At 44.7% G+C, this 17,467-nt stretch overlaps 1 protein-coding gene across 1 annotated transcript in view; it reads right to left on the reverse strand.

Annotated features, from left to right (window-relative positions):
• The window catches only part of SGK1 (serum/glucocorticoid regulated kinase 1), a 106,293-nt gene extending 91,367 nt beyond the window's left edge, over window positions 1–14,926 (reverse strand). The window contains exon 1 of the mRNA XM_053287944.1: window positions 14,434–14,926. Coding sequence (XP_053143919.1) covers window positions 14,434–14,502 — 69 coding nt within the window. The 5' untranslated portion in view covers window positions 14,503–14,926. The remainder of the gene's footprint in view (window positions 1–14,433) is intronic.
• Window positions 14,927–17,467: the final 2,541 nt, after the last annotated feature.

The following is a 17,467-nucleotide window of genomic DNA, read 5'->3' on the forward strand; positions in this document are numbered from 1 at the left end:
TGCTTCACTACTGGGTCCTTCTCTCCATTTTGGGAGAGAGGGGATTCCTTCCCAGCCCCAAACATGCTAATCAGCTGGATTCTGAGCAAGTGTGCAACTTGTATTATGAAACCACCCCCACCCACCCCCACATGGTGCAGTGTCAATGCCATTGTTTTAATAGACACAGCCAGATGCTTGCCATCCCCAGTCCCTGCAGGTGATATGCATCCATTTAAGAGTGTAGGGAAACAATGGCTTTTCCCCCTAGAAGAACGTATGCAGCTTGTTTGCCTGCCAAAGCAGTGCTATGGCCTATTTGGCAGCTTCCTGCCTGTGCTGCCAAGGAGCTGGGGAGTCTTGTCTTGTCTTCCTCAGACCAGACATGCTGCTCATTGCTTCTTACTCTGCACTGGTCCAGAGCCAGCTGAGAGAGTTGGAGGATGGCAGCCTATACTAAGTGCTATTGAGGCTGTTGAGATGATTTATGAGAGCAGTGCTGTCATCGTGCTCAGCAGACGACGAGCTACTCCACAAACTGCATCCCACATGGCATGTCCTCCTTCCTTGAACACAGAAGCAGCGGATAACACATGGCAGAGGGACGAGTTTTTCATATGATCCCTTGGCCAGTCAAATGATATGACTGCAGTGAAGAAGATTATGTCAAGATGCCCCAAAGTATCTGGTCCCCATCAGAGCTCTGTAGTGGATTAAATATCCCCCTTTACACATCAAGCTTGTGTCTCTTGTGGATGGGGCCACAGCTCAGTAGCAGAGTATCTGCACTGTGTGCAGACTAGTCCTCATTCAGTTCTGGTATCTCTAGAGAGGACTTGGGAAGAGCCCTGCCTGAAAGTCTGGAGAGCAGCTACCAGTCAGTGTGGACAGCATTGAGCTAGATGGGCCCGTGGTCTGACTCCATATAGGCAGCTTCGTATGTTGTTGCTGTGTTTGTTAATCATCATCATCATCTGGCATAATACGCATAATCTGGCATAATACGTCGGATCTGACAGTCATTGAGAAGAATCGGGTTCTGATAACTGGTATTGCAATCCTAGGGGATAGACGAGTTGGCAAAAAACAACTGGAGGAAACAGCTAAATACAAGGACCTTCAGATTGAAATTGAGCGGCTCTGGGAAAAGAAAACAGTAGTGGTGCCAATAGTTGTTTGTGCCCTTGGTGCAGTACCAAAAGAACTTGAATACCATCTTGACACCTTGGGCACTGATAAAAATACAACACATCAGCTACAGAAGGCCAAACTACTTGGGACAGCACGAGTACTACGACGCTATCTTTAATTTTTCTTTAGTTATCCCAGACCCTTGGAAAAGGCCCGATAATTAAAGTACCAAATCCAGTCAATAACATCTGGTAGACTGTGTGTAAATCATCATCATCATCATCATCATCATCATCATCATCATCATCACAAAATACAAAGATCTACAAATTGAAATTGAAAGGCTGTGGCAGAAAAAGACCAAAATAATCCCAGTGGTAATTGGCGCCCTGGGTGCAGTTCCAAAAGACCTTGAAGAGCACCTCAACAACATAGGGGCCACAGGAATCACCATCAGCCAATTACAAAAAGCAACTTTACTGGGGAAAGCCTATATTCTGCGACAATATCTATAATAACAGCAACAACATTGACAATAAAATTGTCCTTGGGAAGGACTCGATGTCTGGATAAAACAAACCAGTCAATAACACCTGTCTGACTGTGTAAATAAATAGAAGAAGAAGAAGAAGAAGAAGAAGAAGAAGAAGAAGAAGAAGAAGAAGAAGAAGAAGAAGAAGAAGCCACCCCATAACAAATTGTTTTCTGGGCAGCTTACAACAAAAACAAATTAGACGCTTCTATAGGGACTAAAACTTTTATATATGATACTTGGAAGGAGGTCCCATAGATGTTGTATTTTGCCTTTCCCATCCCACACCTCATGCACAACAGCACGGGTGTAGCTAAGGGAGAGGGAGCCTGTGTTTGCCCTTCTCCCTGGAGGCCTCTTGGAGTGAGGGAGATAATGAAGAAAATAGGGAGGGGGGCCCTCAGGAGCAGGGGGCCCCAGGTTCTTTGAACCCATCCACTCAATTATAGCGGCACCCCTGCACAAAAGCATGTGCGTGCGCGCACACACACAAATGCATAATAATGGGCATCATATGCTAAAGAAGATGCACAACAAGGGCAAAATAAAAAAAGAGACAATGATAGCATGAGAAGAAAAGCAGGTATTGTACAGAGAGAGATGAAGATCTCTCCTCTCTTGCGGTTTTTTCTCCAGCATTCTCCTCTGCCTGATCTCCTCTCTCTTCTTCTTGTGTTTATGTTGTTGCCTTTCAACAGTTTCATAATCAATTCCCTTGCTGCTTTCGTTTTCTCCTTAAACAAGAGACCAAAGGGAGAGTTGCATTGCCACAAATATTGTATTGCCACTAAGTACTCAAGAATGTTGTTGGGGTGTTCTTTTAAAAGAAAGCGTCAGCAACACTCCAAGAAATATGGGCTATACTGGATTGGGTTAGTAGGTGGGAAAATGTCTGGTCCTGCACTGATCATATCCCTCTGTGCTTAGGCAGAACACTTTATACCCAAAACATCCTAGCCACACAGGATACCTATCTGGATCCTCACAAGCAGGATGTGTAGGTGATGGCCTGTCCCTGCTGTTTTCTCCCAGCATCTGGTACTCAGAGGTATACTGCCTCTGAACATGAAGGTTCAATTGAGGTTTGATGGGACAGAACAGTTGTCTTGCTCATGCTTCTCCAACTTATGCATAAATTATACTGAGAACTGGGGTTTAAGTGCATGGATGTCAACTCCTGTTGGCATCACCAAATGTAAGCTCTGGTTCTCATTACAAGTTATATGAAGAGGAGGCAGAAGAGGCTATGCAAGCCCAGAGCTTGCTTCCAAGACCCACATGCCTGGGCACTGTGTGGATCAGCCCAGAGATAACTTTGGAAATCTGCTGTGTCTGGAAACCATGGCCATGGTCAAGAAAGCCCCAGTTCATTTTGATTTTCAACTGTTAATTTCTAATTTGAGCATATATCCCATTTTTAAAAGGATAACTCAGGTTTTGCACATTTGGATAAAAATTTCAGGATCAGAATATTGCAAAGTGGGTTTTGTCATATTATAGCCTGGTGATACACACGTGGGGGCATCCAGTCCTTTGGCACAGTGCATGCTGACAGCAGGAGCTCATCTGGGAGCAGAAGGAGAGTTCCATTGGCACAAGGAATCCTGGAGTGAGTGCAGGGACCTCCTTCTATTCATGGAAGAAGCTTCTGCCAGTGATGCACTGTTGCATCAAGAGTCTAGATTTACTCATGAGGTCATATAATTGCAAGCAAAGTGCACAGATTAGCCATGGATCTTGGGCTGGAAACGCTCTATTTCCAATATGGCCTTCAATGCAGAACATCGCAGAACATTACAGAACAATGCAGAATCCCTCGAGTGTTGGCAATTTCTCTCACCTTTTGAATCATTTGAGAATCCGAAGGGCTCTCCACCCACTATTTCATCCGCATGATTTTTACACAGGCAAACCACAAATGCCCTTAGCGCTAGCTAGACTATTTTTCTAAAATAAACCCAAATGAAAATGTCTAACTTTGCAGTCTGTCAGTTTCTCAGCAGTATTTCTCATTTCCACCCATCTGCTGAGCACATGGGGGTGTCCACAGCGTCTGCTCCACGAATGCAACAGATAAAAGCAATCTAAGCCTAATCCACAGAGATGCTGAGCACCTGTATTTTTTTTTTTTTAACTAGAAGCAGTTAAACTTCAATGATCCAGTTGGCCATTATAGGAGAAAAAGCATGATGGGAAAGACATTTGCATCTTATTTGGGTTGGAGCCCCCCAGAGCCTTATTATTGGGAAATGCGACTTACTACAGTTTAAGGAGGCAGGGGAAAGAATGCTGCTATTTATTTTTATAGCTCTTAGACAGTGTAAAAAAATAAAAAAATAAAAATAGGCAAGTGTCCCAGATACAGCTGGCATTTTCTAGATTTCCCCTTCCATTTCCCAAGGGAAAAGCTATTATCATCCTAAAGAGTCTAGTTTGCAGTGGCTTCTTGGATCTATTCCTGACTCTGTAAAAGTAATGTTGCAAAACAAAAAGTGGAAAGCATCCTTCCAGATGAATTATATCTGAAAAACTACTTAACCACATAAAGTCAACTCAAAATGTTTCTTTAAGGGACTTAAATACTATTATAGTGTTATAATATGCAATTAGCAAACAGGCAAATTATTCTGCACACTCCTCCTTAGCAGCCTACTTCCTTTGGGTGTGCTCTTGGGCTTGGCACTCTCTTCCATATATTCTGCTGCTTGCCATCTCTGACTTCCATGCTAGGCACGAGAGGGGACAGGGCTCACTCACCCCCACAAGTGGCGTAAGGGTTGTGGCTCAGTGGTAGAGCACCCCTTCTGCATGCAGGGAAGTAACAGGTTCAGTCCCTGAAGAGGAGAGCTGGTCTTGTGGTAGCAAGCAGGGCTTGTCCCCTTAGCTAAGCAGGGTCTGCCCTGGTTGCATATGAATGGGAGACTTGATGTGTGAGTGCTGTAAGATATTCTCCTCGGGGGATGGGAGCCGCTCTAGGAAGAGCATCTAAGTTCCAAGTTCCCTCCCTGGCTTCTCCAAGAAAGGGCTGAGAGAGATTCCAGCCTGCAACCTTGGAGAAGCCACTGCCAGTCTGGGTAGACAATACTGAGCTAGATGGACCGATGGTCGTATATGACAGCTTCATATGTTGCTATGTTCTGGACATCTTCAGATAGGGCTGGGAAACAGGGGTGTTTGCTGATGTTACTTGGCAGCCGGCAGAGGGGCATTTCTTCCCCCAGGAATCCAGACTAGGGCTTGAGCCCCACCACCCCCACTTGGCAGCCCAGTGGGGACATTGCCTCCTCTGGGAAATCCCAGAGGGGGCTTGGGCCCCACTGCCCCCATGAGGTTCCCCCCCTGTTGGGAAAGATCCCTCTGAAGCTCTGGAGAGCTGCTGCAAGTTAGTATAGGGTCAATACTGAACTAGATGGACCAATGATCTGACTTGTTATAAGGCTGCTACCTGTGTGAATTGTTTTAAGGGCAGGGGATCATCTCTGAAATGTGCTTTCTGAAAAGATTAGACACATGGAGGAGAGGAGGACTATCACTGTTGATTAGTTAGGAAAGCTAAATGGAACCTCCATTTTCAGAGGCAGTATACCTTTGTGTACCAGATGCTGAGGTAAAAAACCTCAGAAGAAGGCCATCACCGCCATTCCTTGCTTGCGAGCCTCCAGAGGCATCTGGCTAGCCACTGCTGCACCAGGTCAGATCCAGTAATGCAATTAATGTTTATCTTTTCATGAAATAAAATGAAGCAAGCACAACTAAATATTTGCAGAGTGCACTGTCGTACCACAACAAACTCCGCACATCTTAGACTAGGCTGAAGTACATGTCCATGGCCATAAGATGCAGGCAGGCGTGAACCAAGCGAATGTTCATGTTTGAAATTAAACACTTCTTGTACTGCAAGAACACTGTTGATTTGGGTGGAGTGGAGGAGGGGCCTATATATGTAAAAACACAAACTGCCTATTTTGAGATGTGCATATAAACAGGACACACGGGATTTCTCTTTTGCCCTCTAACATCCCTCTTGTCTTTAGTTCAGCCACAGTTGCTAATTACATTTCATTTTCTGAGAAACATAGGATGCGGGGACTTTCATCAGTTCTCAGGCTTTAGATCCTGCGAATCCTGATTCCAGCCTTTAAATCTCTCTCTCTTTCTCTTTCTCTCCTTGGATTCTCTCGTTTTGTTTCTTGGCAAATGCCTACATTCCTACTCCTTTCCATCATGTTTTTATCCTTCTAGCCTTTAGCAAATAAGCAAGTAGCTTTCTTATCCATCCCTTGATTAAAATTGAGGATATCTGAAGGTAGGGCTTCTTTTGCCTCTGCCTTTTCAGAAAAACAGATATTTTAGAATTTGTAAAAAACCTCAGACCTCCCCACCCACCACCGCTCTTAGCTTTACCCATTCCATTTGGTTAGAAATCATGTCACACCGTGTTATTTCAAGAAAACTAAAGTTATCCATCATAAGAAGCTGTGCAATGAACATTTTTTAAGGGCATGAAGTGCAAAGACAAGGGGAACCATAGAATAAAGCACTTCAAAACTGCCCTTATTAGAGCCATCTGGCAGCAATTTAGGCAGATGTAAATACACAGGCATAAGAAGAGAGATAACCTCTAAATCCCAGGAGACAGAGCAAATGCATGTCATCTCTCCCCACCCACCCCCACCCTCCGCCCACTAATCTACTTCTCAGTCTACTAGGATAAAAATGAATGCACTTTCATATTTTACCAGTATGTCAAGTCTGGAAAATTATAGTTAAAAATCATAGGGAATTGCTAATGCAAAGAGAAAAGTGAGGCTTAAGTATATGGGAACTCCTCTCTCCCCCCTGCCCCACGTGTGCACACACACACACACACACACACACACACACACCAATGCACTCAAACCCAGTGGCCTTTTTAGTGCAATTAATTGCTGGTTAATTGGACATTTTCAGCTTGGAGATCTGCAGTGCCACTTACAGATTCGGAGGCAGCAGTAGGAGAATATTCAGCCACTTACGACGCCTGCCCTGGTCTTCCTCCTGACTCCACACCCACTCTTCTTCTTCTCCTACTGTAGCAAGCAGGCTTCTGGTTCCATCTCTCAGCAAATGGAAGGGTGGATTGGTGAGAATTGGAGGGACAGAGGGGGGTTAAAGTGGCTGCATCCTTTCCAGCTTTCATTGAACAAGTAAGATCTCTGGGTTGCAATCTGAAAGTGTAATGGCATGGTACATCCTAGAAAATGTTAGGTCTGGGCCCATTGAATTTGCAGGCATAATTTCTCCCCATGCTCATGCTCTTGTGGCGCTCTTTTACCCTCAAACTGCTAGGAAACAAAAGGAATATATGCAGTGCACTGGACACAGGCTCAAGTTTTAATGGGTACTTCCAGATGTGCTCATTCTGTTGGTCCTCTTCCACTATCAGTGGCAGTGGAATTGCATCACTATTTCCACACTGCAGCAGTTATCAGCTGTTTGGGGGACACAGTTGGCTGATCGTGTTCCTTTTACTCCTCCTGCTTCTGTTGTGGCCTGTGCATTTGGGCATATGATGCATGTCTCAAAAACAAAAGACAGAACTGTAGTGCTGCTAACAGTCCATTGTGCAGTCACTGGGCAGCAGCAGGGCCACTATTTTTTTTTTTTAAGTCAGATATTCTTCATTAATAAATGTGACAGTTTAGGGACAGAGGAAGCCTGGGTTTATACCAGATGGATGACAATATTGTGTGAACTCCCAGTGAAGAATGAGTGGAAACTATGTGACTATCCTGGACTAAATGCCACTGCTAGAAGTCTCCAGTATCATACCTAAGATAATTGCAGTTGTGTAAGAAATTCCTTCTGCACTGTAGAAAAAGAGCTGCAATACTATTGAAAAGGAAAAGCAGCTACCGCCTGGCATTGCATAACTGCCCAAAACATCTGGAAGTGGGCGGTTTGCAAGCTGATACAGGTGAATCCTGTTCCAAGCTCCGTTTCTTCCCCAAGAACAGGCTCTGTTTGCATCATATTTTAAGACATACATGGGAGGAAGAGCAAACCCAGAATGCAGAAAGGCATATGAATGCATTCCAGGTGACTGCTTCAGGGTGCGTATAAATTATGAATTGTGCATCGTTGCTCCCATGCTCGTATGAATATGGTTTCAAGAGACAAGAACTAGCACAGATTTGTTTCCTTTAAGAAAACCCCGTCTACTTACAAAAGTCAGTTTCATTGTGTGCCCTGAACTCTTAGTTCATTTCTTTTCTGATTGAAAACCACTTAAAAGTGGAAGGGGCAAAGAGGAAAGGCTTTCAGCAGATGCTTGATTTAAAAGGGACGTGGAGTGTCTAAAATGGGCTTGCCAATGCCGGGATATACATGGTCGGCATCACATTGGAATCAAGGTGCGGCTGGCTGCTTGTGCACAGGCTTCACACACACCACGGCTCAATGACTGGGAGTCTGTGGCACTGGTGCTCTAATATGTAGGAACCAGCATGTGGCACTGGCTACAGGTAGCCCCAGGGCACACGTTTGGGGTCCCCCCCCCTTTTCTGATACATGCACCCGACATCGCTTGAATTGGGCTCTAATAGCTCTGACCTCTCGATGAAAATCTTATCAATTTAGAAATAGAAAGTGTCCCACAGTACATGGCAATACATTGGAGAGATGGCTTGTAGAAACAACATGTATTGATTGATTTGATTGATTGATTTGATTTGATTTCTATACCGCCCTTCCAAAAATGGCTCAGGGCGGTTTACACAGAGAAATAAATAATAAATAATAAGATGGATCCCTGTCCCCAAAGGGCTCACAATCTAAAAAGAAATGCAAGATAGACACCAGCTGCAGTCACTGGAGGTACTGTGCTGGGGGTGGGTAGGGCCAGTTACTCTCCCCCTGCTAAATAAAGAGAATCACCACATTAAAAGGTGCCTCTTTTAAAAAACATGTATTCATGTGTCTGTTGCCCTGGCTGCCATTTACTTTGCTGTCCCAGCCCTTCCACTTATGGTAGTCCAGAAAATAGATCTGAAATCACAATGAACAATACAGATAAAAAGATTAAGCCAAATAAACTATTGTTTAGTTATGCCAAATCCATTTGCTGTTTTGTCAAGGCCTGATTCAGATGATGTTCCAGAACACTATGGAAGATGCAGTGATTATAGACATTTTCAAGTGCATTGAATATGAAAATGTTGCTAACTGACTTCTTTTTCATGAAATAGAAGCCCTGTTCAGACATTGCAGGGAAGCAACAGCAGGAGAGAGGGCATGCCTGTGGGCTCCCCAGAGGCATCTGGTAGGCCACTGTGTGAAACAGGATGCTGGACTAGATGGGCCTTGTGCCTGATCCAGCAGGGCTGTTCTTATGTTCTTATTACACTGTACATGAGTTCAGCTGTCTGTACACACTTACACATTTTAGTGTGAATGACTGTACATGCACTTATTTAAAAGTGAACTTGGGTACAGCCCCCCCTCAAATGCATGATACAAATAGGAAATATCCTGTTGTACCTGCATTCAGAATTACGTGTGAATAACTATACATGCATATGTACAGATCTGTGCATAAGTACACTGTACACAGACTATATGTACATTGAACATAATATGTGAATAAGGCTATGGTGGCAGTCAATTCAGAGTTTTTGTGGCCTGATAAACATAGCTTGAACTGAAGAAGAGCAGACTGAGCTGGTCAGATGCCCAGTTTAGATATAAAAGTTATTCAGACAGGGCATTTTGATGACTGCAAATATTTTGATATTGTTAGGCAATGGGGTGAACTTTGTGAGTTCTGGCAGTAATTTTGCCATGGCCTTTCTGTTTGCATGCAGAAGTGAATTTGCATTCCCCAGTGTTGGGTTTTTTGTTTTGTTTTGTTTTTGCACCAGGCAGTAATTCTCACAGTGGATATCACCCTGAAGAGAACTCTGGTGGCAAGGTTGTAGCAGTTGTTGGGATTGAAAGCCATAGCAAATTTAGGTCAAGGATTAGGTCAATCCTCAATCCAAACACACACACACATAGTTTTATGCCCTCTCTCTAACAAGAGAGTTAAGCACTCCCACTGAAATGAATACCACTTCAAAATGCTGAACTTGGGCAGGATCATATTTCCAGTTTTTGAGGATTATCATATTTACATTGGCCAGAATGCTCATATTACAAATACTGTATTGGTTAAAATACAAAATACAAGGCCCTGCAGAAATGACAGAGACGGAGAGTTTTTGACAAGCAGATGAAAACGGTAAAATTGGCATAACCTCACTTTGCTTTTTTTCTTCTCTGGTGTCTGTCTTATAGGTTCAGTTTGTGCATTTGAATGGGTTGAGATTGATTTACACTAGAATGCTATGTAAGCTATTAGGTCCTGATATTTTATGGTATTTAAGCCATTACGTCCCAATATTTTTGAAACCTCATTCTATTAAGGTAATATTTCATTCATTCATTCATTCATTCATTCATTCACTTACTTGATGTATATACCTCCCTTCTTAAAGAGGCTCAGGGCAGTTTACACTAAAATAAAATATACATAGCAATTAAAAAAACATTTAAAAGCAAATTAAAATTGAAATTGAAACGAGATGTCATTAAAAGCCAGGCTGACTGAAGCTGATTGTGAGCATGTAGAATTTCAAGGCAATCCTTATCACACCTCTCAGGTTAACCAGCATTTAACTGGAATAGATAACTAAAGATAGATAAGTTTATTCGGTCATTGACCAGCAAATAACTAAATTCAGTTCTAGCTATCTATCCTGGCTAAATGACTAATTCAATTCTAGCTATGTATCCTGGGTAAATGCCAATTAATGGGGGGGTTTGACCAGGATTCCCTTGAAATTCTGTGTTCTCACAGTCGGCTCCAAGGGGCTCCTTGATCCTGATGAACTTTTTAATCAGGATCCTTGTGATTATGAGAACACATCCAAGGATTTGATATGCTTCACTTTTTCTCCAATCATCCTGGATGTATACCTCCTGTCTCTTTGTTTTGAGGAGGTCTCTTTGTTTTGAGACAGCCCAACTGCAGCTATGAGTGTTGGTGTACCTCAGAGATGACTCTGCTTGTGTAACATTTCAATACTCAATTGGATTTTGATAGCACAGGGAAACAGAAGATTGTCTAGAAAGAGATTAAAATAAGAGAGGAGCCACCATTTTTATCTTTAGGACATTTGGTAATCAGGGTACCATTTCAGATTCTTTGGGAGGTTTCATTTCATAGCTGAGCAAGGTTCAAAGAGCTGCTCTTGGATATATTCAAGATTAAACACACACACCGAAGCAATGTTGTTTAACCCCTTTTGTGGTAGTTACTTTTTATAACATGGAACAACCAGGGGTGGCCCACAGTATTGTGGTGCCTGAGGTGAGGTGCCAATTTATCCCTGCTAACTTGGCAAAGAGACACCTTTTAATGTGGCGATTCTCTTTATTTAGCAGGGAGAGAGTAACCGGCCCTATCCACCCCCAGCACAGTACCTCCAGTGACTGTTGCTGGTGTCTATCTTGTGTTTCTTTTTAGAATGTGAGCACTTTGGGGACAGGGAGCCATCTTATTTATTTATTATTTCTCTTTGTAAACTGCCCTGAGCCATTTTTGGAAGGGTGGTATAGAAATCAAATGAATGAATGAATGAATGAAATGCTGCCTTTCCCCCCTAACCCTGCCCTAGAGGGCTTTAGCCTCCTCTCACCACTGACCCTTGCAAGCTTTGAAAATGGCACAGGGTGGCGGTGGGTGGGGGTAGAGGGCAGGTGGCCCACAGCATCCTCTTCTCCCCTTGTCCTCCCTGCAGGCTTTTCAAGGAGAGTGAGGAGAGGCACTCCTTGCAAAGCTTGTAAGTGTCAAATTGATCCTGAAGGGCTGCTCCAAATGCAGCAGGAGGAGATACGTTGCCACCCTACTGGTGCCCCAATAGTCCTCCACCTGAGGCGAATGCCTCACCTTGTGAGGCGGTCTTGTGGTAGCAAACATAAATTGTCCCCTTTGCCAAGCAGAGTCCACCCTGCTTTGCATTTGAATGGGAGATTACCTGTGAGGACTGTAAAATATTTCCCTCATGGGATGGGGCCGCTCTGGGAAGAGAATCTGTATGTTTGCATGCAGAAGGTACCAAGTTCCCTCCCTGGCATCTCCAAGATGGGGCTGAGAGAGACTCCTGCCTGCAAGCCACTGCCAGTCTGTGCAGACAGTACTGAGCTAGATGGACCACTGGTCCGAATTGGTATAAGGCAGCTTCCCATGTTCCTATCTTGCCTCATGACTGGACCATTCCTGGTGATTACTTAAGAAAGGTCATTCACATAGGCTGTCATGATCTTTTAAGACAAGGAAGGTTGTTTCTTTGGCATGTAGCAGAGAGGTCCATTTAATTCTTCATAGTACAGGCACATAGGGTCTGAAATACCAGGAACTCCATAGCACCCAGTTGATAGTTTGAGTGTCTTGCATCATATGAAGACCCTCAGGGAATAGAGATCTATTAGATGAAATAGAAATGATTCAAAACAATTCCTTCCCAAAGATGAACAACTTGAGCACACTCCAAAGAGCACTGGAGTGATCTCTAAGGCAGTGATGTAGTTGCAAATTCAGAAGTGCAGCCGCTCTCCATGACAGCCCCCATGGCCATGCCCACCCCAACAGCCAGAGAAGCCGAGAAGTACCGGTGCTCCATCCCTGCACACACACACACACACACACACACACACACACTCCATTACACTCCTGCTCCAAGGACCAACACTCATAATGTCAACATTTCTACATGCAAATAGTACCAATACAATCAAGTTCTTCCCTGAAATTTTTACAAGGCATGCAACTCAGACTTGTGCATATTTACTCAGAAGTAAGTTCCACTGAGCTGAATGTAGACAATCTAGACAGACAACATTGAGGGAGAAAGGGCAGACCTATAGAGTGAGAAAGGGCAGAGCTGCAAGAGTGTCTTGCAGTCCTATACGCACTTCATAACTGGGTAACTGTCTTGAACATGCTATCTGATGCATTGAGATGGTTGTACTCTGCTTATCATGCAGAGCGATTCATTTATGCTACAGGAATTAAGAGGAGTTGAGCACTGGTGTCTGAGTAGATATTTTCTATGCTTGATGGCTGGATTACAGAAGTGGCAGTTCTTCCTCCATATAAGGCAGAGAGAAGGTGAATGGGGAATAGGTGAATGAACGAACAAAATGGTCTGCTTGGATTTACTACCATTCATTAAACAGAATCCCTGGTCCTAATCATTCAGAAAAACCTTACATCAAGAGACCAGACTGAAGCTGTTCCATCCATTTGTTGAAAAACACCTTCATTCCTGCTTCAACCTCAGTTGTTCTGAATACCTGTGTTGGCACAACAAAAGGAGCATTTTGCAGGTATATTATTGAATTCAGTGGGACACTTGATCCCTGGATGATAGTGGATGCCGATAAAGTACGAAGAAGGAAGCAGCTATATGGAGGCAACTATGTTCATGTATGTGTGTGAGCACACACACACACACTCACAGTTATTTCCATGAAGGTAAAATCAGCCTAGTAGGGTACGAAGCCACCTTCAGCCTCATCAAAACCTATCTGCAATGATTCTGACACATCAGATCAGGCAAACCAACAAGCAGAACCCAAAGACCTTAGTGAGGCTAGATACAATATTGTCATCTTACAATGCAACTGCTGTCTGGTCTTTCTTTTCTGCCTCTTTTCTGCCTCTATTAGTAATAGGCTGTGCTTACCAGTGTCACAGTTTCACTGAACCTGCAAGCAGTTTAGCACAAAGCGATGAATGGAGATGATATAATGCAGCATTTGGGGAGGTGTGAATGAAATGTTGGAGGACCGGTCACAATGGAAGGTGGACAAGAAAGAGACAGTATACTGGCTTTTTTTGGATTTATCCTACTAGTCTCCTTTCATTGCTCTATCAATATTATCTATAATATTAATGTGTGCAGTTCTTTCCCACATTTGGCTTTTTTCATCTTTATCATCATCTTTATCATCATCATCATCATCCATGTCAGATTATTCAAGTTCCCATTTCACAGAACAGGAAACTGAAGTAGGTCACTGAGCATTCCCATTCTCTTTAGAGGGAAACTGGCACGGAGCGGGGAGAGAGGCAGAGAGGCTTGTCAAAGTGAGTTAATAGCTAAGCAGCAAACATAAGAATATATATAAAAAGTGTCCTGCTGGATCAGACAAAAAGTTGATCTCGCCCAGCATTCTCTTTCCAGCAGTGGCCAGCCAGATGCCTCTGGGAACATCACAACTAGGGCATGAAGACTGTTGTGTATCCCAAGCATTTGGTATTCAAAGGTATACTACCACTGAACATGGAAGTTTCATTAAGCTATCATGGCTAATTAAGCTGGAATCTAAACTCAGAATTCAATATACTTGATCACATTGGCTCTTCTGCTAGCATACACACCTCCTTTGCAGATATCTTTCTCCAGATAGCACCCTATTCTGACTATCCAAATAAAAGTCGGTGGTAGAGCCGTGAGTGGCATAAATACATCCCTCACCAAACAATGCTTACGTAATGCCATTCCCCCATCCCACAACTCTCATCCATGCTCTAGTTGCCATGAATACAACCATAGCATTCCTTAATGCATGGTTTTAAAAGACCATCCGATTGCATGCTGTTCACAGCAGAAACACAAACAAGCCTTTCCTGGATCTCTTTTCCAGCAGTGCAGTACATAGCCATAACAATACATATAAATGTGTGCGTATGTAAAGAGAATCCTTACCCTCTTTTTAAAAAACTGAAAAGCTGAACACTTCTTGACTGGAAATCCATTCATGTCTTTGTTGACCATTTTCCTCACACGGGAGGTGTACACAGTGATAGATCCAGTGCAGGAGTTGCTTAGTTAGGGTATCAGTTTTCCACAGTGTCCCTTCTGGAGATGGTGAATGAAGACAGAGTAGGAGAGGAGAAGCACAGGCACTGCTCACAGACTTTGCCTTCACACATTCATTCTGCTGCACTGGCTACTGCCGCAGCAGCAGCAGCTGTCTCCCTTTTCCAGTTGCCTTTACAAAAACATTCCTTACACACATCAATGGAGCTGCTCGAAAGCCCAGAGACAGGTAGCAAAAGCTCAGTTTGAAAGCAACCAACCAACCAGAAAGATCTTGCTCTGCCTTCTGCTGCCCTGCTTCCGGAGAGCTTCCGAAGCGAAGCAGGCGAGTGGATTCCTTTTGCTCTTCTTCTTCTTCAGGTGATGGTGTGATTCACTGCTGTTTGGAGATGAGAGATGGTTGGACTGTGCAAGTTCCAGAGGGGGATGCAGTTCAGCAGCAGCAGGAGAGAGAGAGAGAGAGAGAGAGAGAGAGAGAGAGAGAGAGAGAGAGAGATGCACAGGAAGCAGCAGCAGAGCAGAAATAAGAGTGCCAGCCAAGGATGGAAGGAAAGCTCAGGGCACAGAAGCAGCACAAGAAGGTAATATGTTTCCCAAGGGAAAACGATACTGTCAGCTCTTGAATTACAGCAGAGCCATCTCAAGGCAGACAACAGAAATGGAAAGACTGTGCAATTGAGGGCATATACGATTCATAAAGACAAAATATGAGATTAACCTGCAGCAAACATCTAGAATTTAAGGCGGAAGGTTTTTGCATTGGTGTGGCAAGAGAACATGTAGCCAAATTGGCGATTAAGGGTGTGCCAATGCAACAAAGATAAAATCACCACATTTTCTGCAATAATGGTACCGAGAGAGAAATATTTCCTACATCTGATATATGTCTGCAGGGCTTCATTTCTACCAGCCCCAGAGTTGAACACCAGGCTCAGTCCTGTAATACATGAAACAAAGAGCTAAGCATGTACAGAGGTCTTTATCATTGAGTAACCATACACCAAGGTCATACACATGACTACTGCAGCCCAGCAGGGAGGGTGCTGAGGAAAGGCGAGATCAAACTTACCTACCACCCCCCCTCCAATGATCTCCGGTGTTGTGTGCAACACACTCTGCATGTGTCCACACAATCCACGCTGCTCCCGGCACAGCAGTGCAGATCTCTGGAGACCAGGAAAATGAATCCTGGCCTCTAGGAATCCCAAAATGCAATTACAGGATTCACAGGATTCCCCTGTGAGTTGGGCACTCTAGGCACTCGACTCTGTGCATGTTCAGGCAGCATGCAGCCCAAGCATAAACATGGCCCTGGCGCTGGGATTACAGGCATGCTCGTGCCTCTTAACCCTGGCTAAAGGCCGGTGGTGTAAAATGTCAGGTTGGGCGGGAGGGCAGCGCCAGGATCGAGATGGATCCTTGTGCTGCCCATGAGCAGCACAACCCTGTCCTAGCCTGGGTTAGGCTGCTGCTCATGTGAATAGGCTCACCCTTTTAAGATAATGCTTCTGCCTGCACACACACCCAGTGAAGCTATTGTCACGAGCAGCCTAATCCAGCCCAGGGCAGCCTGGGCTAGGCTGCTCATGTGGAGCACCAGGATCGCTCCCAATCCCAGCACTCCTGCCCCCCCCAAACCTACCTCCACCCCCTGCCGGTCTTTAGCTAGGGATGAGGGTGCAAGTGCGCCCTTAACCTTGGTGCTGGGGTCATATGTATGCCCGAGTTGCACACAGCCCGAGCATACTCCGAGCTGGGCGGTGAGAAGACTCGGCTGAAGGAGGTTCCCTCAAGACACTGCACCACAATGCTTTGAGGGATGCTCATCCAACTCCCTGCTCTGCCACTTGACACAGTGCTGCTTGAGTGCCGTGGTGAGCGGCAGAATGAACTAGGGAGGGAGTTGGTCTGTGGGGAGGCAGCCCTCTCCACACTGGCATATTTCAGTCCATGACCTCGGAGCCTTTTAAGACAATCACATTATAGAGTCATGCCTGTTTGTTGTGCAGGCTCTCTCAAGGAAGTGGTCTAAGTTTGGGGATATGACTTTTTGGCGGGGGAAATGTGATTTCCTCGCAAGCTTGCAAAGTCATTGCAGTTGCAAGCCTTGTCCCCTGATAACTGGGTAAAGAGGCACCTTTTAAAAGTGGTGATTCTCTTTACATAGCAGGGGAAGAGCAACTTGCCCTATCCAACCCGCCTACAGAGCATCCCTCCGGTGGCTGTTGCTGGTGTCTATCTTATATTTCTTTTTAGACTGTGAGCCCTATGGGGACAGGGAGCCATCCTATTTGTTATATATTTCTCTATGTAAACCACTTTGGGAACTTTAGTCAAAAAGAGGTATATAAATATTTGTAGTAGTCGTTTGTCTGGAATGTGCTTGAATGAGTGTCACTGGCACCTACTGCATCAGATAAAGTCTATAATGTCTCTGATGGCAAGGAGGAACCCAGTTCCCATCTGCCAGTTCCTGCATTCAGGGCCAGTTGCAGGTCTATAGGGGCTCTTGGCACATGCGTGTCAAGGCGTTACTTCTTCTGTAGGGGAGGTTGCTTTTATGGGTGGTGGGGGCTGAACACAGTGAAACCTCCTCCTCCAACTCCTCCTCCTCATCATCATCAAATGGGGGACATGGCAGTAGCAGCTTCTTCTCTCACACCACTGAGTTGCCTATTTGCCAAGGAGAAGGGTGAGAGGGGGAGGAGCTTTCACTGCAGTTGAGGATCTCAGTGGTAATTCCTCCTCCTTCCCCCCCCCACCCCAGTAACAGCAGTGGTGACAGAAGCAGCTTTAACTCAGCATTGAGGAGTGGGAGAAGGAGCTGATGCCACCAAGTCCTGCCCCATTGGCTGAGGGGGAGGGGGAGAGGGAGGAGCCTCTTCCTCCCATCCCCATTGGCAAATGTGCTGTCCTCCCA

Source organism: Hemicordylus capensis, chromosome 1, assembly GCF_027244095.1.
Source record: "Hemicordylus capensis ecotype Gifberg chromosome 1, rHemCap1.1.pri, whole genome shotgun sequence".
NCBI lineage: Eukaryota > Metazoa > Chordata > Lepidosauria > Squamata > Cordylidae > Hemicordylus > Hemicordylus capensis.